At 43.1% G+C, this 27,537-nt stretch overlaps 1 protein-coding gene across 5 annotated transcripts in view; it reads left to right on the top strand.

The window, feature by feature from the left end:
• Window positions 1-27,537, top strand: part of arid1b (AT-rich interactive domain 1B) — a 211,836-nt gene that overhangs the window by 157,356 nt on the left and 26,943 nt on the right. For 3 of the 5 annotated variants that reach the window (XM_059023481.1, XM_034003330.3, XM_034003332.3), the window contains 4 exons: window positions 2,331-2,459; window positions 20,266-20,399; window positions 22,813-23,027; window positions 25,736-25,894. In XM_059023481.1, coding sequence (XP_058879464.1) covers window positions 2,331-2,459; window positions 20,266-20,399; window positions 22,813-23,027; window positions 25,736-25,894 — 637 coding nt within the window. The remainder of the gene's footprint in view (window positions 1-2,330; window positions 2,460-20,265; window positions 20,400-22,812; window positions 23,028-25,735; window positions 25,895-27,537) is intronic. The other 2 variants (XM_034003333.3, XM_034003334.3) reach the window with 2 other exon arrangements.

The raw sequence follows: 27,537 nt of genomic DNA, 5'->3' as shown, positions 1-27,537 counted from the left end.
TGGTCGATGAATGATCAGTGCTGAATGAACAAGCTTTATAGCTGATCATACTGGAGGTTAGTAACTTGCAATTCGGTTACACAGGAGATGAGAAAGATTCGTTGTGGGCGGTAAAAGACCAAACCATGTTTTACTTGGATTTCAGGTTCTGAAAATAGGTATTTCAAGTGAATACACGTTTAAACAGTATTTATAAAAGCAGAAACAAAATAGCATTGGCACATTCAAAATGGATTGTTTCATCTAGCTTTGTTATACAACAAATGTTCCTAAATATTTAAGTGCTGACCTGAAAAACAGTGAATGCTATAATTGTGGAATATTTCATCATTTAAACACATTCTATTTTCACCATCAGTGAATTATCAAGCAAAATGAAAACAGCAACACATGTAAATGTAGCTGCAAGCAGCAGTGCCGGGGGGGCAAGTGCCAGACCATGTGACTCATGTCATGTGACTCATGACCGGATTTCCCTGTGGCACAGCACCCCATTGGCCTCTACTAATCTTTGAACTTTGAAGACTGTACTATATTCTACCATAGATTAATTTAGTTTAAGTACAATATATGTTGAAATTTGATTTGTTCGTGGCTTGCATGTTTTTTGATGCAGCGCCTTTACTTTTAACACACTTCATAGGTCAAAGGTCAATGGTCAATTTTTGGGTAGAGCCCATATGGTTTCCTATATGTGTTCCATAGTCACCATGGCCCTATCTGTACTCTCTAAGCAGTTATAAGCTGGTTTGCATTTGACCTGAAGGAGAGGTCAAAGATTATGATCAAGGTGATTTTTGAATAGAGCATATATGGGTTCCTATCTGTGTTCCATAGTAACCATTACCATATCTACACTGTGTAAGGAGTTATAAGCTAGTTTTACATTTGACCTTAAGGAGAGTTGAAAGGTCAAGATCAAGGTCATTTTTAAATAGAGCACACATTAATTCCCATAGGCCTCCACAACTCTGTGAAGATTCGTGAGTCTACAACATTCTACCTTAGGTAAATAATGTAATATATCCAACTATATGCAAATTGATCATAGCTGAAATTTGGATTGGCTCGCGACTTGTCTTGAACAATCTTGATAGACAACCTTGCCAAGGCTATGTATGCAAAGTTTCTCTTCAGTCGGCATAATGGTTTCACAGAAGACGTTTGAATATTTTTGACAAATCCAATATGGCCGCCGAACTATGTGACCAATCGACTTCTCTTGAATAAATCTAAATATAGGGCATAAGGGTAGTCTGTGCCCCAAGTTTCACGTTTTGGAGAAGAAGATTTTTTTAAATTGTCCAAAATTCTTGAAAAATCCAATATGGCTGCCAAGCCATGTGACCTATGACCTTAATTTTCGGGCTGGCACAACTTCCCACAGGCCTGTACCATCGTATGAAGTTTTCATGCAACGGTGTTGATTTTACAGACATTTCGTTGCTTGACCCCCTAAAAATAACAACAGATACGTGGAATGTCGCCTTCCTGTACTGGACAGAGCGATCTTTAGCAGAAATATGTATCCATGCTAGTTAACTTTCTGTGCAGGTTTTCCATTTTCCATTTTTCCATTATTCTCATAATAGTTGATGGCCAGTGGTGGTGGATTCTGTTTCCCTCTGCATGAAGAGTAATATAAGAATCATTTGTAAATGTCCCTTTCGGGCAGTTCTTTCATTTCATCGCTGTGATTCACACGTCTTGTTCTGTGCCAGTACCAGCATTCAGCACTCTACATCCACTCAGTAAGCCACTGCATTGTGCACCTTAACTAAGTGCCTTTATGCCAGCCCTGTATAAACTATCGAGAAATCTCACAGCCAGGCTGGCACTTACTGCATGGTTCTCTATTTGAAATATTGAACCTGTTACTGCCCAGGGTAGGTTCCCAGACCTATTTAATATCTGTCAAATCTATTGGACTGTTGTGTTGTTGGTTTTGTGGAGGTCTGTAGGCTGGGAACTGTACAGTGTTTGTTTGTTTATCTGAACACATTCCTGTCACTGGTGCTACACAGCTGGGCTTTACTGTGTTGGTCGTCACTGTATATCTGGGACTAACTGTTGCATCAGACTTTATCAAACCTTGGTTCTGGATTTGAAATAATAATTCAGCTTCTTAGGGGTTGCAATCCTCTGCCTGTTCGTACCCTTCCTCTTCTACTTATTGTACATAACTAAAGAATTACATTCAGATTCCCAGTTTACTGAGAAGGCTTTGGTTTGTTTGTTTTAATAGACGGGCTGGTGATGTCTTGAGTTCTTTTATTAGAGACCAGCAGTGGAATGAAGCCACACAAAGCTGTTCTTTTGTCCCAATTTAGGCTGGCATACGTTAAGTCACCTGTCTACCCCAGCCAGGCTGGGTCCGGGGGACAGGGCATGTTCATGCAGCAACACCCAAACTACGTCAACAGTCAAGCTCCCATCATGCATCAGCCAGACCAGTACAGGTAGGTAGAGGCGCCACCACACTTCCTGTGTATGCATGGCTGTGTAACCCAGGTGTACGCTGCCCACAGGAAACAACAGCCTGTGTGGCCAGCTCTGTACTAACCTGTGGTGACTGGTGACCATGTGCATGCCACATCGTACCTGCATGGCTTCTGCTTTTCTTACTGTTTATTCTTTGTTTGTTGTTTTGGTTTTTCAGTGCCTGTTGTTATTTATTATGACACATGATGTTTGACTTTGATGTTGTCATATCGTTGTGTATTGAAATAGCTATTGGGTGCTTGGGGGGTTTCACTTTCATCATTCGGAGTGGCATGTAATATGCAGTTCAGTGTGATTTCAGTGTGCTTCAGTTACAGCATCGGTTATTTGCAGGAAATGGGGTTTCTCTTCTTGACACAATAAAGGCTTAAAAGACGTGAACGCTGTCATCTGTGCTGAATGCGACTAACCTGTCTGCACAGTAAGAGCTGCCTGTTTTAGTATAAAAGACGATTGCTGGGCACTGCAGCTCTGAAGTTGATTCTTATGTGCACCCTTACCATTGAGAAAAAGAACTGAGAGTACTGGACCATTGCAGTGTTAGGCAGGTCCTCTTCAGGGCATTATCATTACATATGTGTCAAACCCCAATTCAATCCTAGCCCCTCAATAAGCACTTTTATTGGTAGCTCCAAAATAATACACACTAGCTGTCTTCCCAACTCTAATTCGATGGTGTCAGTGACAATGGGCTAGCTTATATTCAGAGCCAGTGTAACCAATGTGGTGCTGGGCAGGGACTGAAATCGATTGAAACAAACCTCAAAATACAGGTTGCTGTTTGCTGTTTAAATGTAGGCTGTAAAAGAATGTTAAGGGTGTAGCGATAAAGTTTAAAGCAGCTATTTCTTGACTCCCCACACATTGTAAGGAGCAAGGACATGAATAATGTTTGACATACGCTGAGCACAGCACTATTCAGAATAAAGTGGTTGGGGTGAGTGTTCAGAATGAGCTGGGGGTGGCTCATTACCCACAGTGCTGTGTTTGAGTGTTCAGAATGAGCTGGGGGTGCTCATTAGCCACGGTGCTGTGGTTGAGTGTTCAGAATGAGCTGGGGGTGCTCATTAGCCACGGTGCTGTGGTTGAGTGTTCAGAATGAGCTGGGGGTGGCTCATTACCCATGGTGCTGTGGTTGGGGTGAGTGTTCAGAATGAGCTGGGGGTGGCTCATTAGCCACAGTGCTGTTGTTGAGTGTTCAGAATGAGCTTGGGGTCACTCATTACCCACGGTGCTGTGGTTAGGGTGGCTCATTATCCATGGTGCTGTGGTTGGGGTGAGTGTTCAGAATGAGCTGAGGGTGCTCATTAGCCACGGTGCTGTGGTTGAGTGTTCAGAATGAGCTTGGGGTCACTCATTACCCACGGTGCTGTGGTTAGGGTGGCTCATTATCCATGGTGCTGTGGTTGGGGTGAGTGTTCAGAATGAGCTGGGGGTGCTCATTAGCCACTGTGCTGTGGTTGAGTGTTCAGAATGAGCTGGAGGTGGCTCATTATCCACGGTGCTGTGGTTGAGTGTTCAGAATGAGCTGGGGGTCACTCATTAGCCACAGTGCTGTGGTTGAGTGTTCAGAATGAGCTGGGGGTGGCTCATTAGCCACGGTGCTGTGGTTGAGTGTTCAGAATGAGCTGGGGGTGGCTCATTAGCCTCGGTGCTGTGGTTGGGGTGAGTGTTCAGAATGAGCTGGGGGTGGCTCATTAGCCACGGTGCTGTGGTTGGGGTGAGTGTTCAGAATGAGCTGGGGGTGGCTCATTAGCCACGGTGCTGTGGTTGGGGTGAGTGTTCAGAATGAGCTGGGGGTGGCTCATTAGCCACGGTGCTGTGGTTGGGGTGAGTGTTCAGAATGAGCTGGGAGTGGCTCATTAGCCACGGTGCTGTGGTTGGGGTGAGTGCTCTCTCGCTGCGAGGCTGAACAGCAAACAGTATTTCATTCAGCTGTGCTCCCCAGTACCTGTCTGAATGGAAATTCAAGCATCCACAAACCTGGGACCTGGGGGTAAAGAAAACTGAGCTATGCACAGTAACACTTGAGGTATGTTTTTCTTTTTTACATTTTTTTATGCGACTACTCTGTTTTAGAAAACTGAATTTAATTAAATGTACTTGACAAGGAAAATATAAATTCACTGAGTTGCTGTGAAAAAACCACTTCATATAATCATTGGGCAATTGAATCATCTGCATATTGTAATCCAAAACTGCATTTGTGTGTAGGTTACTGAATAAGAACATAAGAAAGTTTACAAACGAGCGGAGGCCATTCAGCCCATCTTGCTCGTTTGGTTGTTAGTAGCTTATTGATCCCAGAATCTCATCAATGACAGAAATATTTACAAAAAACCCCACTGAAAGCAGGTGGAAGCCTGGGAAGATGTCTTCTCAATTAGCAGACTTGGTGGATTCTGTACCCTATCAAGGACATGGGTTAATGCTGCTCCAAATTCAATGTCTTCTGGAACTATTACACACACACTATTTCTGAATTTAGAACAACTAAAACAAACGGAATTTCAATGAGAAATGTCTCGTTGAGCTTCTGGTTACATTTGTGATTTCCAGTTGCAAGCGTGCAGATCAGTTTACTCTGCTAAACCACTTGACATGGCAGCTTTATTTAGTTTAGTATTTATTGATATGTTGATTTTCTTCAGTAAAAACATTTGATCATCAAAAAAAATCAATTTAGAAACACATATTTCAATATATAAGAATTTCTCTTTGGCAATAATGTATTATATTATAATATATATTACAACCACGTGAAAACAGAAGAAAAAGAAGCAAAGAGAGAGAGAGAGAGAGAGAGAGAGAGAGAGAGAGAGAGAGAGAGCAGGAAAGAGAAGAGAATTAAGAAAGAAAAAGGAAGGAAGGAAGAAAAAAATAGAAGTAAAAGGTAAGCCTCTTACAGCTATTACAGTTAAAAAGAAATATAATAATAATAATAATAATAATAATAATAATAATAATAATAATAATAATAATAATAATAATAATCTGCAGAGCAATGCACAGACCAGGAGGCAGGGAGGTGCAGCACCCTGCAGAGCAATGCACAGACCAGGAGGCAGGGAGGTGCAGCACCATGCAGAGCAATGCACAGACCAGGAGGCAGGGAGGTGCAGCACCATGCAGAGCAATGCACAGACCAGGAGGCAGGGAGGTGCAGCACCCTGCAGAGCAATGCACAGACCAAGAGGCAGGGAGGTGCAGCACCATGCACAGCAATGCACAGACCAGGAGGCAGGGAGGTGCAGCACCCTGCAGAGCAATGCACAGACCAGGAGGCAGGGAGGTGCAGCACCCTGCAGAGCAATGCACAGACCAGGAGGCATTGAGGTGCAGTACCCTGCAGAGCAATGCACATACCAGGAGGCATTGAGGTGCAGTACCCTGCAGAGCAATGCACAGACCAGGAGGCAGGGAGGTGCAGCACCCTGCAGAGCAATGCACAGACCAGGAGGCAGGGAGGTGCAGCACCCTGCAGAGCAATGCACAGACCAGGAGGCAGGGAGGTGCAGCACCATGCAGAGCAATGCACAGACCAGGAGGCAGGGAGGTGCAGCACCATGCAGAGCAATGCACAGACCGGGAGGCAGGGAGGTGCAGTCCCCTGTAGAGCTGAGCAATGCACAGACCAGGAGGCAGCACAAGCTCAGTGTGCTGAGAGACAACCCTGAATGCCTGTACTCCGACTACACGAACACAGGAGATAAGAGGATAAAAAACAACCTCATCTTCCACGCTGAACACCCCCAAACCTGGCACGCTGCTATATGGAGCAAGCATGGAAACATTCAAAGAAGAGGGAGCTGGCACGGAAGACAAATTGTCGCGGGAGAGGACTCAGACTCAGACAGCAATGTTCTAACTATAAACATATACCACAATGGGACTGTGGTGAACCAAAGCAATTAGTTCCACCAAAATCACTAACCTTATTAATATTTTCAATATAACACAATACCAACATAACAAGACAGGTGTAAATGCATTTGAATGCATAAATGAAATATTCTAAAAAGCAGGAATTAAGGCAAACCTCAAAAAATTAAACAAATAAAAAAATCAGAAACCCAAATGATGATGAATGCAAAACTACTAGGAAAAAACTAAGGCAATTATCTAATCAGAAACATCATCAACCACACAACCCAGATTTACACCTGCAGTACTGTGAAAACTTGAAACAATATAAACACACCCTCAAACAGAAAAAACAAAAACACATCCACAAAACTCTCACCAAAATTGAAAAATCCATCGATCAAAATCAGTTCTTGGAAATGTGGAATAATTTAAACACAACAAAACTGCAGGAATTGGCTATTCAAAACGGAGCTATTTGGAAAGAATACTTTGAAAACCTCTATAAAGAAATTCCCCCAAAAGATTTAAAATTGGAACAAAAATTAATTCAGGAAAAATTAAAAATGCTAGAGTCATCAATTAAAAGCAACCAAAACCCACTAGACACCCCAATCACCCTGACAGCATCAGAACTGAGATGCTCAAATACAGCAACCCTGAGCTGCAGAAGGACTTACTTTAAATTATTCAACCTGATACTGAATACAGGCTGTTTCCCTGACATCTGGAACCAAGGGCTTGTATCCCCAATTTACAAGAATGATGACAAATTCGACCCCAATAACTACCGGGGGATCTGTGTGAGCAGCAACCTGGGGAAGGTGTTCTGCATTATCATTAACGCCCAGATACTGGCCTTTCTTGCCGAACACAATGTCCTGAGTAAGAGTCAGATTGGGTTTCTACCAAAATACCGCACTACTGACCATATTTACACCTACACACCCTTATTAATAAACACTTCAACCAAAAACATAAGGGCAAAATGTTTCCATGCTTCATTGATTTTAAAAAAGCATTTGATTCTATTTGGCATGAGGGTTTATATTATAAAATTCTCCAAAGTGGAGTAGGGGGTAAAGTTTATGATATAATTAAATCAATGTATTGGGGAAAAAAAGTGTGGAATAAAAATTGACAACAAAAGAACAGAGTTCTTCTCACAGGGACGTGGAGTGAGACAGGGCTGCAGCCTGAGTCCAACGCTGTTCAATATTTACATCAGTGAGTTAGCAGTGATGTTGGAACAGTCTGCAGCTCCTGACCTCTCTATACATGACATGGAAGTCAAATTCCTGCTCTGTGCAGACGATCTGGTCCTGCTGTCGCCCTCTGAACAGGGGCTGCAGTGGAACTTGGCTCTGCTGGAGCAGTTCTGTCAGACCTGGGCCCTGGCAGTGAATTTAAAAAAAAAACAAAATCACGATCTTCCAAAAAAAGGCCAGATCTCAGGAAAACAGATACCACTTTACTCTAGGCAACACCGCCCGAGAACACACGCTGAATTACAGTTACCTCGGACGAACACTCAATGCATCAGGGACCTTTGGCCTGGCAGTGAATGCATTAAAAGAAAAAGCTCCCAGAGCTTTCTATGCCATCAAAACAAGGCTATATAATATAAACATGCCCATTAGAATCTGGTCCAACATTTTTGACAGTGTCATCCAGCCCATTGCGCTATATGGAAGTGAGGTATGGGGTTCACTCAGCCAGCAGAACTACACAAAATGGGACATCCTGCAGAAACCCTGCATGCAGAATTCTGCAAAAATATATTACAAGTCCAGAGGAAAACACCTAATCATACATGCAGGGCTGAATTAGGTCATTACATGTGTGGTCACTGTGAGACAGGAGAGGTAGAGAAAGGGATGTCCTTTCTCCTAAATTGCAAGAAAAATTATTTTGAAAAATTTACAATTTCCCTCCCTCATTTCCTAAAAATGACCAACCCAGAAAAACTATCTGTCGTCCTGGGGAGGGACACACAGCCCCGCTGGCTGCCCAGTATGTGTCCGACTGTCCCAGCCTGAGGGACGCAGGGTGAGCGAGCGCTCTGCACTGAGGCATCACTGGGGTTCACATTCTGTTAAATCTCACTGCACTGTTGTTATTATTGATATTATTATTTACTGATACTGTAAATATTATTTCCTTTAACATTTAAATTACCAGGAACATATTATTGCTTTAATTATTTAAATCTGTATTTTTCCATAGTTTTATTTTTATTCTATCTCATTATGCAAAACTTTAGCAATACTGGTAGCTTTTTTTTTCCTTTTCCTTTGTACGATATGTTGTTTCACATGCTCTGTGAAGAGAGAGTGAGGATTGTACACTGTGCTGTCTGTGAAGAGAGAGTGAGGATTGTACACTGCTCTGTGAAGAGAGAGTGAGGATTGTACACTGTGCTGTCTGTGAAGAGAGAGTGAGGATTGTACACTGCTCTGTGAAGAGAGAGTGAGGATTGTACACTGCTCTGTGAAGAGAGAGTGAGGATTGTACACTGCTCTGTGAAGAGAGAGTGAGGATTGTACACTGCTCTGTGAAGAGAGAGTGAGGATTGTACACTGTGCTGTCTGTGAAGAGAGAGTGAGGATTGTACACTGTGCTGTGAAGAGAGAGTGAGGATTGTACACTGTGCTGTGAAGAGAGAGTGAGGATTGTACACTGTGCTGTGAAGAGAGAGTGAGGATTGTACACTGTGCTGTCTGTGAAGAGAGAGTGAGGATTGTACACTGTGCTGTCTGTGAAGAGGGAGTGAGGATTGTACACTGTGCTGTGAAGAGAGAGTGAGGATTGTACACTGTGCTGTGAAGAGAGAGTGAGGATTGTACACTGTGCTGTCTGTGAAGAGAGAGTGAGGATTGTACACTGTGCTGTCTGTGAAGAGGGAGTGAGGATTGTACACTGTGCTGTGAAGAGAGAGTGAGGATTGTACACTGTGCTGTGAAGAGAGAGTGAGGATTGTACACTGCTGTGAAGAGAGAGTGAGGATTGTACACTGTGCTGTCTGTGAAGAGAGAGTGAGGATTGTACACTGTGCTGTGAAGAGAGAGTGAGGATTGTACACTGTGCTGTCTGTGAAGAGAGAGTGAGGATTGTACACTGTGCTGTCTGTGAAGAGAGAGTGAGGATTGTACACAGCTCTGTGAAGAGAGAGTGAGGATTGTACACTGTGCTGTCTGTGAAGAGAGAGTGAGGATTGTACACTGTGCTGTGAAGAGAGAGTGAGGATTGTACACTGTGCTGTCTGTGAAGAGAGAGTGAGGATTGTACACTGTGCTGTCTGTGAAGAGAGAGTGAGGATTGTACACTGTGCTGTCTGTGAAGAGAGAGTGAGGATTGTACACTGTGCTGTGAAGAGAGAGTGAGGATTGTACACTGTGCTGTGAAGAGGGAGTGAGGATTGTACACTGTGCTGTGAAGAGAGAGTGAGGATTGTACACTGTGCTGTGAAGAGAGAGTGAGGATTGTACACTGTGCTGTGAAGAGAGAGTGAGGATTGTACACTGTGCTGTCTGTGAAGAGAGAGTGAGGATTGTACACTGTGCTGTCTGTGAAGAGAGAGTGAGGATTGTACACTGTGCTGTCTGTGGAGAGAGAGAGGATTGTACACAGCTCTGTGAAGAGAGAGTGAGGATTGTACACTGTGCTGTCTGTGAAGAGAGAGTGAGGATTGTACACTGTGCTGTCTGTGAAGAGAGTGAGGATTGTACACTGTGCTGTCTGTGAAGAGAGAGTGAGGATTGTACACTGCTGTGAAGAGAGTGAGGATTGTACACTGTGCTGTCTGTGAAGAGAGAGTGAGGATTGTACACTGTGCTGTGAAGAGAGAGTGAGGATTGTACACTGTGCTGTCTGTGAAGAGAGAGTGAGGATTGTACACTGTGCTGTGAAGAGAGAGTGAGGATTGTACACTGTGCTGTCTGTGAAGAGAGAGTGAGGATTGTACACTGTGCTGTCTGTGAAGAGAGAGTGAGGATTGTACACTGTGCTGTCTGTGAAGAGAGAGTGAGGATTGTACACTGTGCTGTGAAGAGAGAGTGAGGATTGTACACTGTGCTGTGAAGAGGGAGTGAGGATTGTACACTGTGCTGTGAAGAGAGAGTGAGGATTGTACACTGTGCTGTGAAGAGAGAGTGAGGATTGTACACTGTGCTGTGAAGAGAGAGTGAGGATTGTACACTGTGCTGTCTGTGAAGAGAGAGTGAGGATTGTACACTGTGCTGTCTGTGAAGAGAGAGTGAGGATTGTACACTGCTGTGAAGAGAGTGAGGATTGTACACTGTGCTGTCTGTGAAGAGAGAGTGAGGATTGTACACTGTGCTGTCTGTGAAGAGGGAGTGAGGATTGTACACTGTGCTGTGAAGAGAGTGAGGATTGTACACTGTGCTGTCTGTGAAGAGAGAGTGAGGATTGTACACAGCTCTGTGAAGAGAGAGTGAGGATTGTACACTGTGCTGTCTGTGAAGAGAGAGTGAGGATTGTACACTGCTCTGTGAAGAGAGAGTGAGGATTGTACACTGTGCTGTGAAGAGAGAGTGAGGATTGTACACTGTGCTGTCTGTGAAGAGAGAGTGAGGATTGTACACTGTGCTGTCTGTGAAGAGAGAGTGAGGATTGTACACTGTGCTGTCTGTGAAGAGAGAGTGAGGATTGTACACTGTGCTGTGAAGAGAGAGTGAGGATTGTACACTGTGCTGTCTGTGGAGAGAGAGTGAGGGTTGTACACTGCTGTGAAGAGAGTGAGGATTGTACACTGTGCTGTGAAGAGAGTGAGGATTGTACACAGCTCTGTGAAGAGAGAGTGAGGGTTGTACACTGCTGTGAAGAGAGTGAGGATTGTACACAGCTCTGTGAAGAGAGAGTGAGGGTTGTACACTGCTGTGAAGAGAGAGTGAGGATTGTACACAGCTCTGTGAAGAGAGAGTAGGGGTTGTACACTGTGCTGTCTGTGAATGAGCACAAGCATTCTGTTACTTCAGAACCTTCAGCAATCACTTCTTTAATAAACTGCTCTGGGTGAATCCAGCATGGATACTTCCCACTGTCCAGTGTCATGTGACCTGTCCCAGGCATTAAAGACTGTGTACACCAAGCATTGCCTCTCAAGCCTGTCGCATGGATTGTTCTTTCGAGTTTATTTTCAGAGCTGTATTGAGTCAGGATGCCAGAGTGGCTGTAGTGCTTGAAGCGGCAGTAGGAAACCGGATTGTGCGTGCGTGTGCGTATGCGTGTGCGTGGGGACACTACATTTCCCAGAATGCTACGTGAGCGAGCCAGGACGAGGTGCACCTGGCTCTGAGGGTAACAAGGGACAGGCAGGTATATAAGAGAGAGAGGGTTGTTCAGGGCAGTCGGCAGTCGAGAGAGAGGCTGGCGTTTGTGAAGAGACCTGTGTGGTTACTGAAACTTTAGTGTTTAGTTAGTACTCCATGTGTGAGTTAGGGTTTTGTTTTGTTTTGTTTTTCATTTTTTCTTTTATTTCTGTAAATAATAAAATCATACAAAAGTGCTTCAAAACCTTCACTTCTTGTGTCTGGGTCTGTTAAAAAGGGGCTACGAACCTTAAAAATGAATGAAATCTTTCACCTATATATATATATATATATATATATATATATATATATCCTAGTCAGTGCCAGCAAAGCACTTGCTCCATTTATTTCTTTCCAGCCAGAGTAATGCAGTTGTGCTGATGGACTGGAAGCCACTGGTGAGGAATGTTATACACAGTAAATGGATGTAATGCATTAAAACATGAAATAGGAAAATATATATATATATATATATATATACCTACCTGACGAAGACACATTGTGTCGAAACGCGTCGTGGTTCTTTTTTTTTTGTTTGTTTGTTTTGAAAATAATGTCTGTTCAATAAAATATATTTTAAATCCGAGATTGACAGAGTGTCTCTCCAAGTTAGCGTTTCGCAAATCAACAGGAAATGTACAGTTTGTTCAACTGCACAAGATGAATGATTGTGACCAGAGTTTAACCAAGGCAGTTCTTTAATTATATTGAGTTTAAATCAAGGGAAGTAATGTTAAAACTTTACAATGCGTTAGTAAGACCTCACCTAGAATATTGTGTTCAGTTCTGGTCACCTCGTTACAAAAAGGATATTGCTGCTCTAGAAAGAGTGCAAAGAAGAGCAACCACAATTATCCCGGGTTTAAAAGGCATGTCGTATGCAGACAGGCTAAAAGAATTGAATCTGTTCAGTCTTGAACAAAGAAGACTACACGTTGATCTGATTCAAGCATTCAAAATCCTAAAAGGTATTGACAATGTCGACCCAGGAGACTTTTTCAACCTGAAAAAAGAAACAAGGACCAGGGGTCACGAATGGAGATTATTTTTATTTATTTATTTTTTTTTTATAAATTTAGTCGTCGCCAATTATTTTTACCCCGGTTTTCACCCCAATTTAGCATGCCCAATTATTATCTGTATCCCCGGCTCACCGCTCGCAACCCCCCCGCCGACTCGGGAAACGGAGGCTGGAACACGCGTCCTCTGAAACGTGCTCCTTCCAAGCCGTCATTTTTCGCACTGCAGATCCACAGCAATGCCACCAGACCTATAGTGCCGGAGGACAACACAGATCTGGCGGCTCCGCTGCAGAGCCACAGGCGCCCTATCGGCCACAGGGGTCGCTGATGCGCGATGAGCCGTGGATTCCCCTGCCGACCTAAGCCCTCCCTACCCGGGCAGCGCTCAGCCAATTGTGCGCCGCCCCCTAGGAACTCTCGGTCACGGTCAGTTGTGACATAGCCTGGATTCGAACCTGCGATCTCCAGGCTATAGGGCACATCCTGCGAGGAGCGCCTTTACTGGATGCCCCACTCGGGAGCCCCACGAATGGAGATTAGATAAAGGGGCATTCAGAACAGAAAATAGGAGGCACTTTTTTACACAGAGAATTGTGAGGGTCTGGAACCAACTTCCCAGTAATGCTGTTGAAGCTGACACCCTGGGATCCATCAAGAATCTGCTTGATTAGATTCTGGGATCAATAAGGAGGCTGTGTGGCCAGTGGTTAAAGAAAGGGGCTTGTAACCAAAAGGTCCCCGGTTCAAATCCCACCTCAGCCACTGACTCATTTCTCCTACCGAGGGTCTTGTATGTAAGAAGTCAAGCTCAGTTGATCAAGGTGTGGGAGTGATTATTTACAAGCGGTTATTAAATAAAATGAAGATCGTGGCTCTCAAAGATCAGCATATTTCTACTTCAGATAATGTAGTTAAAAAAATACAGACTTGATGTAAATCCTGTGGCTTAAGGAAAATCATTTATTCAGTATACAGTTTATACTGTCTGTTCCACATGTTCAAAGTAAATGTACATTAAATCTTGTTACACACCTGGATGGGTGTTCTTGAATGCTTTGTCATGTTTATCACACTGTATGTATATTTCAAACCGCAATAGACTTTGATGTAACTACCATTCATTTCGTTCTGTGATGTTAACAATAATAATATCTTCTACTTCTGTGATGAACTCAGATGCGTTTGAGTCCACAGGAGGCTGTGTGGTCCAGTGGTTAAAGAAACGGGCTTGTAACCAGAAGGTCCCCGGTTCAAATCCCACCTCAGCCACTGACTCACTGTGTGACCCTGAGCAAGTCACTTAACCTCCTTGTGCTCCGTCTTTCGGGTGAGATGTAATTGTAAGTGACTCTGCAGCTGATGCATAGTTCACACACCCTAGTCTCTGTAAGTCGACTTGGATAAAGGCATCTGCTAAATAAATAAATAAAAATTAAACTAACAACCAAACGTTTGTAAACTTTCTTATGTTCTTATATATATTTACGTTCTTACAAATATGCGTAGCAGTAGCACTGTCTGTCAATCTGTGCAATACACACAGTTGCAGTATGGTATGTCAAAGGCAGATCGCTTCAGTACTTCATGGACTGAAAGCATATAGGCTTTCTGATAAGAAGTTCATAGGTGTGAATAGCACATGAACATTTTCCAGATCTCCATCCATCTAGCAAGCCTGCATATTTCCGTGGATGGATAAGCTATTTAAGGGAAACGCTATCACCATTTGGACTTACAAAAACATAAGTTTGCATGAATCAAGGCACATGAAGACAAGAGATGCCTGATATATTTGAACTGATTACATTCATACACAGTAAAGTGATTCATTAAGGTAAGTGTGTGCATATTACTGTCTGAATCCATCAGGCCCCCTTGTGCATACACTCTAACCTACATGCTTTCAAACAGATACAGTATGCAGCAGCATGCGTTACAGTAAACCACTCTTCTATTGCAATTCACAAGGACATTTTAACAATCCCTGTAGTGTGTCAAATCCTGTAACCTTGCTGCTGCTGGTGAGAGTGTGTTGATGCTGCATCTCAGAGGACCGTCCTGTATTACAGTTCATAAGTAATAAATAAAAGCGACTGGGAATCAAAGCCCACGAGCTCCCTGCCCAAAGGCAGCTTTGCTCACCACATCAGTACCTGTGAATCTCCAGTCCCCAGAGGGCCCATTGTAATGTACAGGTTCCCAGGCTGTCAGTGACACATCATCCATCACAGGTGGGTTTCCACCTCAGTGCAGTGCATGTAAAGCAGGGTGGTCCTCTACAGAAACACTGAGGGTACGCGTCTCTCCTTGCATTTTCATCCTCCTTCTTGTCACCCTTTCTGTTCTGTTTATTGCCCATAATAAAAATAATTTAAAAAGAAATTACACAAGCTAGCAAAAAGTGCCACTGTTGAGTGTTTCACCTGTCCTGATTCAACTAGTTTATCCAAAGATCCACTTCCAAAGCTGTTTCTGCAGTGGGGTTAACATCAGTAGGGTCTTGTGGCAAAGTGGTTTGTAGTGCACAGGTGCAGCGGGGATGTGGTGCTCAGGAAAGATAGACACAAGACAGTTCACGGTGAAAAAGCAGCTCTTTATTTGCTGACGTGTATCGCTCAGGCAAACCACGGGGCTCAGTCCTGGAATAGTAATCTACTAAACAAGACACACACAAACACACCACGGTCCCAAGTGCACAGTGAGTGCTCTCAGTGAAGATGGTGATTTACAAGCTTAAACGCGCAGTGGTGAAGTGTGGTCCGGGTTTGTTTGCTGGCGGTTTAGCTCCTGGAGGTTAGCCTTCTATAATGACAAGCGCTCACGATACGTTTATCACAGTCTGTTTCCTTTCTCAGTCATTCTCATAACTACATCAAATGAACAGATTACATCGTCACATCCCCAATTATACCCTTAGTCATGCCCCCCTGTGATAGCTAGACATCGCATACCACTCTAGGGCAATGACTTCGGACTTCCTGGATGGCTGACTTCCGACTGGCCCCGGAATGAACTGCCAAACTATCCAGTCCAGGGCACACTGTGTTCCTGTTAGACAGCGCCCTCACAGGTCGGGAGGGAGATTGTTGACTCGGATTCATTCACTCTCTGTCACAGGTCTTCAGTTCAGAAGCAGCTGAAGTTCTCATGAAACATGGATTTATTTTCTTGGTTTCCCTGGTAACAAATCATATCATTCCTGAAACATCATCCAAAGCATAGAACAGAGGCTGTTGGCTGATAACAAATCACAATGTGAAGCGTACAGTGGCAGACCTGCTGGGCTGAACTGTACACGTATGTCAGATCTCCGAGATGAAAGCACATGGTTAAACATTCTTCACGTTATTTTTTTAAACAGTATTTACCTGCTTTTTTATGCATTTAAATTATGATTTACGTTATTATGCACTATCTAAAAATAATACATAAATAAATGATACACTATACAGTATAAAAATAATCTGGTTTGTGTTTCATTTCACTTTTATCCTTTGTCTTGTTTTACCAGCCTTTTTACTGTTTTGATTGTGAAGCGCTTTGAGATGGCTTTTCCACAATAGGTGCTATATAAAATGATTTCTTTGATTGGCACATATACTGTACATTGATATCTCTTTATTTCGATATCAGGGTTTCACATAAAAAAAAAAAAATAGAAAACTAGAAAATAATGTTACCGCACGTTGTTACAGCTCACACATTGTAATGTTACGACACGTTGTTACAGCTCACACATTGTAATGTTACCACACGTTGTTACAGCTCACACATTGTAATGTTACGACACGTTGTTACAGCTTACACATTGTAATGTTACCACACGTTGTTACAGCTCACACATTGTAATGTTACGACACGTTGTTACAGCTCACACATTGTAATGTTACCACACGTTGTTACAGCTCACACATTGTAATGTTACGACACGTTGTTACAGGTCACACATTGTAATGTTACCACACCTTGTTACAGCTCACACATTGTAATGTTACGACACGTTGTTACAGCTTACACATTGTAATGTTACCACACGTTGTTACAGCTCACACATTGTAATGTTACGACACGTTGTTACAGGTCACACATTGTAATGTTACCACACCTTGTTACAGCTCACACATTGTAATGTTACCACACGTTGTTACAGCTCACACATTGTAATGTTACCACACGTTGTTACAGCTCACACATTGTAATGTTACCGCACGTTGTTACAGCTCACACATTGTAATGTTACCACACCTTGTTACAGCTCACACATTGTAATGTTACCACACGTTACAGGTCACACATTGTAATGTTACGACACGTTGTTACAGCTCACACATTGTAATGTTACCACACGTTGTTACAGGTCACACATTGTAATGTTACCACACCTTGTTACAGCTCACACATTGTAATGTTACCACACGTTGTTACAGCTCACACATTGTAATGTTACCACACGTTGTTACAGCTCACACATTGTAATGTTACCACACATTACAGCTCACACATTGTAATGTTACCACACGTTGTTACAGCTCACACATTGTAATGTTACCACACGTTGTTACAGCTCACACATTGTAATGTTACCACACGTTGTTACAGCTCACACATTGTAATGTTACCACACCTTGTTACAGCTCACACATTGTAATGTTACCACATGTTGTTACAGCTCACACATTGTAATGTTACCACACCTTGTTACAGCTCACACATTGTAATGTTACCACACCTTGTTACAGCTCACACATTGTAATGTTACCACACGTTGTTACAGCTCACACATTGTAATGTTACCACACGTTGTTACAGGTCACACATTGTAATGTTACCACACGTTGTTACAGGTCACACATTGTAATGTTACCACACCTTGTTACAGCTCACACATTGTAATGTTACCACACGTTGTTACAGCTCACACATTGTAATGTTACGACACGTTGTTACAGGTCACACATTGTAATGTTACCACACCTTGTTACAGCTCACACATTGTAATGTTACCACACGTTGTTACAGCTCACACATTGTAATGTTACCACACGTTGTTACAGCTCACACATTGTAATGTTACCACACGTTGTTACAGCTCACACATTGTAATGTTACCACACGTTGTTACAGGTCACACATTGTAATGTTACCACACGTTGTTACAGCTCACACATTGTAATGTTACCACACGTTGTTACAGGTCACACATTGTAATGTTACCACACGTTGTTACAGCTCACACATTGTAATGTTACCACACGTTGTTACAGGTCACACATTGTAATGTTACCACACGTTGTTACAGGTCACACATTGTAATGTTACCACACGTTGTTACAGCTCACACATTGTAATGTTACCACACCTTGTTACAGCTCACACATTGTAATGTTACCACACCTTGTTACAGCTCACACATTGTAATGTTACCACACCTTGTTACAGCTCACACATTGTAATGTTACCACACGTTGTTACAGCTCACACATTGTAATGTTACCACACGTTGTTACAGGTCACACATTGTAATGTTACGACACGTTGTTACAGCTCACACATTGTAATGTTACCACACGTTGTTACAGGTCACACATTGTAATGTTACCACACCTTGTTACAGCTCACACATTGTAATGTTACCACACGTTGTTACAGCTCACACATTGTAATGTTACGACACGTTGTTACAGCTCACACATTGTAATGTTACCACACGTTGTTACAGCTCACACATTGTAATGTTACCACACGTTGTTACAGCTCACACATTGTAATGTTACCACATGTTGTTACAGCTCACACATTGTAATGTTACGACACATTACAGGTCACACATTGTAATGTTACCACACGTTACAGGTCACACATTGTAATGTTACCGCACCTTGTTACAGCTCACACATTGTAATGTTACCACACGTTGTTACAGCTCACACATTGTAATGTTACCACACGTTGTTACAGCTCACACATTGTAATGTTACCACACCTTGTTACAGCTCATACATTGTAATGTTACCACACCTTGTTACAGCTCACACATTGTAATGTTACCACACGTTGTTACAGCTCACACATTGTAATGTTACCACACGTTACAGGTCACACATTGTAATGTTACCACATGTTGTTACAGCTCACACATTGTAATGTTACGACACATTACAGCTCACACATTGTAATGTTACCACACGTTGTTACAGCTCACACATTGTAATGTTACGACACGTTGTTACAGCTCACACATTGTAATGTTACCACACGTTGTTACAGCTCACACATTGTAATGTTACCACACCTTGTTACAGCTCACACATTGTAATGTTACCACATGTTGTTACAGCTCACACATTGTAATGTTACGACACGTTGTTACAGGTCACACATTGTAATGTTACCACACCTTGTTACAGCTCACACATTGTAATGTTACGACACGTTGTTACAGCTTACACATTGTAATGTTACCACACGTTGTTACAGCTCACACATTGTAATGTTACGACACGTTGTTACAGGTCACACATTGTAATGTTACCACACCTTGTTACAGCTCACACATTGTAATGTTACCACACGTTGTTACAGCTCACACATTGTAATGTTACCACACCTTGTTACAGCTCACACATTGTAATGTTACCACACGTTGTTACAGCTCACACATTGTAATGTTACCGCATGTTACAGCTCACACATTGTAATGTTACCACACGTTACAGGTCACACATTGTAATGTTACCACATGTTGTTACAGCTCACACATTGTAATGTTACCGCATGTTACAGCTCACACATTGTAATGTTACCACACCTTGTTACAGCTCACACATTGTAATGTTACCACACCTTGTTACAGCTCACACATTGTAATGTTACCACACGTTGTTACAGCTCACACATTGTAATGTTACCGCATGTTACAGCTCACACATTGTAATGTTACCACACCTTGTTACAGCTCACACATTGTAATGTTACCACACGTTGTTACAGCTCACACATTGTAATGTTACCGCATGTTACAGCTCACACATTGTAATGTTACCACACCTTGTTACAGCTCACGCATTGTAATGTTACCACACGTTGTTACAGCTCACACATTGTAATGTTACCACACGTTGTTACAGCTCACACATTGTAATGTTACCGCATGTTACAGGTCACACATTGTAATGTTACCACATGTTGTTACAGCTCACACATTGTAATGTTGCTGCACGTTGTTAAAGCTCACACATTGTAATGTTACTACACATTGTAATGTTACCACACCTTGTTACAGCTCACACATTGTAATGTTACCACACCTTGTTACAGCTCACACATTGTAATGTTACCACACGTTACAGGTCACACATTGTAATGTTACGACACGTTACAGCTCACACATTGTAATGTTACCACACGTTGTTACAGCTCACGCATGGTTATTGCTGCCTTCTGGAGGCCAACAATTGACCAGTTCTACTTCCTGCTGTGAGTGACCAGTTATTTATATATAGATTTGTTATTTAACACATTACTCTTTTGTGCGTTGTGTTTAACAGGCAAAGCAGCTACCCCAGTATGAATCAAAGTGGTATGATGGGCTCAAACTCCCCCTACAGCCAGCCCATGAACAACAACTCGGGGGCGATGAACCCACAAGGCCCTGCCTACGACATGGGCAGCAGCTCTGCAGGTAAGGATGAGCACACCCAGGTTTCAGAAGCAGGGGGGGGGCAGTTTCTGTGTCTGGGGCATATAGTAACAACATTCAAAAGAAATGTTCATTTCATTCAGGTTGGCGCCTTTGCGGTCATGAACTCCCTCTTCAGAGGACAGGAGGGGGTAGTTCACAGCCACTCTGTGACAATAAGAGCCCAGTGTTCAAATAGAAAATATTTGGTAGTAGTCAGACCATTTCACAATTAAGAGATTTCACAATGCTTTCTCCTCTCTGCTTGAGATCGCCCATAATGCATTGCGTGCCAACACTGCCTCAATTGATTGCTTTTCCGCTGGGTCATAGTGGAGAGTCTGAATACGTTATTGAGAAATAAATGTTTTAGTACTGCTGCAATGTGCATGTAGAGTGTGATCCATTATACCATTATACACAGCTGTAACAATTACTATATTCACACAATTATTGTTTTGAGATTCAGCTTTTATTAGAGAGCTCCCCTAAATCCCTTGTTTAGAAAGATACAGGGTATTAATGCTTGTGACAGGGTAGCCGTCTGCCGTGTGGGTGCGTGCATTTGCTGATGAGTGACAGGCAGGAGATCGAGACAGAGGTTGAAGTTGATACGCCCCCTGCAGGCGAATAGGATTTACTTGCATATCAACACACTGAACAGCTCACGTGACACTACCAGCAATGGTAGCGCATGGAGCACATACAACACAGTGCACGGACACTTTGGTAGGATCTACAATCTCTGAACTAATATTCTCTGTTCATAATAAGCTACCGTTGCTGAAGAGGTTGATCATGACGGATAAACGGTTAGGACGGACATGTGACGGGCGGATACGCGACACATTACTGTGTCTGTTTCTAAGATTTAAGAACATTGTCCCACGCAGTATTGCAAGAGTTTGACTTTCGAGGTAGCTAAAATTCAGGGTGATGCTAGTTTAGTCAATTGATGTGTCTAGAGCCTTTGTGCTGGGTATAAACATTATTATTAATAATAATAATAATAATAATAATAATAATAATAATAATAATAATAATAATAATAATGATAATAATAATAATAATATGAGGACAGGTGGAAGTGAAATTTACTGCAATATACAGTATACAGCACCCGCACTGGAGAAAAGCCATATATCATGCAGTAGACAGATCCAAATTTAATGCAACCGTGGTAGTGATAATTAAAAGAAAAGTGTGTCTAGGGTTAACCAGTAGAGAGTTATTTTAATCAGAAAATGCCACTCTTGCTATGATGCCACTCTGTGAAGCACGCTGGATTATTTGTGGCTCTTCTGGATCCCCTTCACATGTAGTTTTAAATGAGGGTTTGAAGACATAAAGAGCAATAAAAAACATTATCATTTCTCCAAGAGCAGTTCTCATTTTGAATATGGGAAGTTCTGTAAAACACAATGGTTTCTGTTTTGATGGAATGGTTTCCCTCCCGTGTACCTCATTACCCACGACAGCTTCCCACAGACTATGAAAACTGCTTATAATAATCTTAAACTGAAAACTAATTACCAGCAAGTTCTAATTTAACATTCCTGAGGTTACGTGTGCCTGGGGCTGACAGACCGTTTGCATATCATTACCCTTCGGGCTGGAATCCCACCCTTGGGTGGGACTGTGCCTCAGAAAGACAACTTGTAGAATCCATAGAAATATGTGAAAAAGCCCAGCACCCAACCCAGCCCACAGCCCAGCCCAGAGCCCAGCACCCAGACCAGCTCGCAGCCCAGCACCCAGCCCAGCATCCAGCCCAGCCCAGAGCCCAGCACCCAGACCAGCCCACAGCCCAGCCGCCAGCCCACAGCCCTGCATCCAGCCCAGCACAGAGGCCCACCCAGACCAGCCCACAGATCACAGCCCAGCATCCAGCCCAGCCCAGAACCCAGCACCAAGACCAGCCTGCAGCCCAGCACCCAGACCAGCCCGCAGCCCAGCCCCCAGCCCACAGCCCAGCACCCAGCCCAGCCCACAGCCCAGCCCCCAGCCCACAGCCCAGCATCCAGCCCAGCCCAGAGCCCTGCACCCAGACCAGCCTGCAGCCCAGCCCACATCCCAGCCCCCATCCCACAGCCCAGCTTCCAGCCCAGCCCACAGCCAAGCACCCAGCCCAGCCCGCAGCCCAGAACCCAGCCCACAGCCCAGCCCGCAGCCCAGCACCCAGCCCACAGCGCAGCCTGCAGCCCAGCACCCAGCAGCCCAGCACCCAGCCCAGCTAGTTCACTGGGGCCTTGCTGTAATTAAAACCAACGATTTTCTTAGACAGGGTTGCACAGCGGGTTACTGGGATTCAGAAGTAGGCACTCTTGTGACACAGTTATTGGGTTGAGCCCTTTTACCCTGTGCTGGCTGCTGATCCATCCCGTTTCTCTTTTCTTTACCCCTTGTGTTTGGTCAGGTCTCATGGATCTGGCAGGGGACATGATGAATGCTGCTGACCCAAAGCTGCCCCGGAAACCAGAGAGCAATGAGGACAGCATCCCTCCACCAGAGACCAAGACCAGGGTATCTTCTCTTCAGCATGTGGACAGCATCCCTCCACCAGAGACCAAGACCAGGGTATCTTCTCTTCAGCATGTGGACAGCATCCCTCCACCAGAGACCAAGACCAAGGTATCTTCTTTTCAGCATGTGGTGCCACTGTGGCCTTGCACACTTTTGCAGTTTCTTAACCTTTTGGTTTGCTTTTTGTTTTTAGTTTTGTTTGCCTTGCATGCGTTTCTTCCATTCTTGTCTGTATGTGTATCTGAACGTTACTAGTTCTTACACCATTCATTTGGCTTACATCTAACATACCCCAGGGGGATGCTAAGCTTGTGCCCGCACGAAAAGTACAGCAGGTCTTTTTTGTGTTTTTTGTGTTTTCTTTGCCTTCAGTAATGGCTTCCAGCAGCAGCCGCAGAGGCCTTTGTAATGTTCTTCTTGCTTGCCTTGTTTTGCAAAGCAGGGCAGCCGCTTTCTATGAAGAGCGGGCATGCCCATCGTTTAGCATTTCATCTGCGCTTCAGAATAAGCACGGTGGCTTATTGACTTCAGCTGAGCATCTACACAGCTCTCCAATGACTCATTGATTCATTTGTGCTTATTCTATCAGTGTTGCTGTATTGAGTTAATACAGTGAAACCTGCTTGAAAGACCATGACTGTCCAATGGGAATGTCCACAGGCACCCCTGCTCTTCAGCACAGTAGACGTGACGAGGAGCTTGTATGAGTTCAATAGTGTAGTTAAACATGGTCCTCGAGTACCCGTAACATACTGGAGATTATTTACCGTAAAAACTGTTGTATGAGTCCATTTTCTAGGCATTTTTGCGGGGCCCTTAAAAGAGGGGAGCGACTAATACACCAGTGAGACGTATGCGCCGGTGTGTCTAATATTAAACTACTGTACCAGCGCCACAATGGGATTACTACAGCCACGGATATGTCTCACACAAACTAACTGTCAACAACCCCATTTATTTGTTCAGGATCTACGGCATTCAGGTCATGTTGCTAGGTAGAAACACAAAACCACTGTTCTAATTCAAAGTTTGAATTTCTTGCTCTCAATAGACATTTCGAATGTTAAACGCACGCTTTTCTTCACTGACCTCCTCTCGAAAACGTCACAGCTACACTGCTTCACTGTTAACACAATAGCTGTCAGTCTCTATGAATTTCCTTATTTCCACCCTCACGAGCCATTGATTTGTCAACATTCAGACTGAACCCGCCCCTGAGATCCGTAGCAAGCAGCTATTGGTTAGAAAGCCGAGTAAACTTATCAAGTCTTCGTTCATTGTAACTGCAATGCTGTAACAGTGCAGGTGACTTTGAGACTGGATGAAGTAGGACAGTAAAATGCTACTCAACAGGTTTGAAATTGCACGTTGTTGAATTTGTCGAAAAACACATGTTAATCACAACGCTGAGAAAACAGTACGTGACTGGAGACGAGACAAAGACAAACTTAAAATGGCGAAAGAAAAACAAGCTGATAGAGGAGGAAAGTGTTTATGTTTGAATGGAGTACTGTGAATGACTTTAATACAAACTGTAACTTGTTCTGCATGTCAGTGCAACGCAGTGGTACTCTGGTAAAGTATGGTTATGGTTCTGATTAACAAAAGGAATGTATTTGTACAGCTGGAAATTGAATGCAATTGTACTGCACCATGTGCAACACTAAGGTGTTTTGTTTACTGGTTATTAAATGGTGCACTGTTTAGTTTATTGTTTTATTTTTTAATTGATGAAGCAGCACTATTTAATACTTTTCTTTTAAATTTGAATTAATACAACAAATTTGTAAAAGTCAATGCAGCTGGAACTATTGTCTAAGCAGGATTTTGTAAAGAAATATTCAGTAAAGCAAAGATCTGTTCTTGAACTTGTTTGGGCAACTGATAAGCTGAAATAAAATCGGTTCATACAGATGTGATGTGGGATGTAGAACTTGATTATACACTGTTAATTATTACTTTTTAAATTTTAGAAATTTTGAAAAAACGGAATAGTTTCTAGCTGTTGAACTAAAAACAAAAACAACACTTTAAAATTATTAATGGAATAAAATGTTGCAAACAAGGGTTATTTTGAAACTAATATTTGTTTATTTATCGGTGTTGAGCATGTAGGGAAAAAATCAATTAAAATGTATTTTAAATACAAAAATTGAAGGGGGGAGCGACCAATAAAACGATTTTTATGGTTCATATCAGAGCTTTACAGTAAGCACTGCTGTAGCTGCTATTATTTAAAGTCTCGGGGAATGTCTACAAGGGTTGTTATACAGTACGTGGCCCTGGAGAACACGCTGATTCAAGAGAAATGCTGTGCTGTGAGGGGAACTTGGGGACCAGGGTTGAAGAGAACTATGAGTAGAGTAGGACACAATTTGGTGACTATTGTATGAAGGCCTGCATTGGTATTAATGTACACCTGCCCAAAATCACCTGTCTGACACAAACACTGTCTCTATTCAACTATGAGAAACAGGTTTCACTGTATACAAACATAAAACATATATAAAATCATATATCTATATATATATATATATATATATATATAGAGATATATACTGTGTGTGTGTGTGTATATATATATATATACTGTGTGTGTGTGTGTGTGTATATATATATATATATATATATACTGTGTGTGTGTGTATGTATATATATATATATATATATACTGTGTGTGTGTGTGTATATATATATATGTACACACACAGTATCTGTAAATGTGTGTGTGTGTGTGTGTTAGATGTATAACATATTCTTTTTTATTAAATATGTGCCCCTGGTTTTGTTGTATTCTCTTATATTCTTTATCACAGGATAGCCCCAGCTCTCACAGTATTTCTCAGCCCCCTACCCCAGGCAGCCTGCCAGTCCCTTCCCCCCTGTCCCCCTGCACCGCTAGCATCTCCTCATTTCATGGAGATGAAAGTGATTGCATTAGCAGCCCGGGCTGGCCAAAGACTCCAGCAAGCCCTGTAAGTGGCTCCCTTTGTTTATTCTTAATGTATTGTATTGTATTGTGTTGCTTGCTTGTTCATTATTATTATTATTATTATGATTTTTTTATTTTTATTTACCCGTTCTATATACAAGACTTTCTCATTAAAACAGAGCATGTACAGACAAATAAAACAACAGAAGCACTGTCAGACTGTCAGTATTGTACACTCCTCACAGTTCAGTCAGGCTGTCAGTATTGTACACGCCTCACAGTTCAGTCAGGCTGTCAGTATTGTACACTCCTCACAGTTCAGTCAGGCTGTCAGTATTGTACACGCCTCACAGTTCAGTCAGGCTGTCAGTATTGTACACTCCTCACAGTTCAGTCAGGCTGTCAGTATTGTACACGCCTCACAGTTCAGTCAGGCTGTCAGTATTGTACACGCCTCACAGTTCAGTCAGGCTGTCAGTATTGTACACGCCTCACAGTTCAGTCAGGCTGTCAGTATTGTACACGCCTCACAGTTCAGTCAGGCTGTCAGTATTGTACACGCCTCACAGTTCAGTCAGGCTGTCAGTATTGTACACTCCTCACAGTTCAGTCAGGCTGTCAGTATTGTACACGCTGTGCTGTTCAGTCAGGCTGTCAGTATTGTACACGCTGTGCTGTTCAGTCAGGCTGTCAGTATTGTACACTCCTCACAGTTCAGTCAGGCTGTCAGTATTGTACACGCCTCACAGTTCAGTCAGGCTGTCAGTATTGTACACGCCTCACAGTTCAGTCAGGCTGTCAGTATTGTACACGCCTCACAGTTCAGTCAGGCTGTCAGTATTGTACACACTGTGCTGTTCAGTCAGGCTGTCAGTATTGTACACACTGTTCAGTCAGGCTGTCAGTATTGTACACGCTGTGCTATTCAGTCAGGCTGTCAGTATTGTACACGCCTCACAGTTCAGTCAGGCTGTCAGTATTGTACACGCCTCACAGTTCAGTCAGGCTGTCAGTATTGTACACTCCTCACAGTTCAGTCAGGCTGTCAGTATTGTACACGCCTCACAGTTCAGTCAGGCTGTCAGTATTGTACACTCCTCACAGTTCAGTCAGGCTGTCAGTATTGTACACGCCTCACAGTTCAGTCAGGCTGTCAGTATTGTACACTCCTCACAGTTCAGTCAGGCTGTCAGTATTGTACACTCCTCACAGTTCAGTCAGGCTGTCAGTATTGTACACTCCTCACAGTTCAGTCAGGCTGTCAGTATTGTACACGCCTCACAGTTCAGTCAGGCTGTCAGTATTGTACACGCCTCACAGTTCAGTCAGGCTGTCAGTATTGTACACGCCTCACAGTTCAGTCAGGCTGTCAGTATTGTACACTCCTCACAGTTCAGTCAGGCTGTCAGTATTGTACACGCCTCACAGTTCAGTCAGGCTGTCAGTATTGTACACTCCTCACAGTTCAGTCAGGCTGTCAGTATTGTACACGCTGTGCTGTTCAGTCAGGCTGTCAGTATTGTACACGCTGTGCTGTTCAGTCAGGCTGTCAGTATTGTACACTCCTCACAGTTCAGTCAGGCTGTCAGTATTGTACACGCCTCACAGTTCAGTCAGGCTGTCAGTATTGTACACGCCTCACAGTTCAGTCAGGCTGTCAGTATTGTACACACTGTGCTGTTCAGT

Source organism: Acipenser ruthenus, chromosome 5 (assembly GCF_902713425.1).
Source record: "Acipenser ruthenus chromosome 5, fAciRut3.2 maternal haplotype, whole genome shotgun sequence".
Lineage (NCBI taxonomy): Eukaryota > Metazoa > Chordata > Actinopteri > Acipenseriformes > Acipenseridae > Acipenser > Acipenser ruthenus.
The sequence above is the reverse complement of the archived record's forward strand: the minus strand, read 5'-3'. Positions and strand labels throughout refer to the sequence as shown.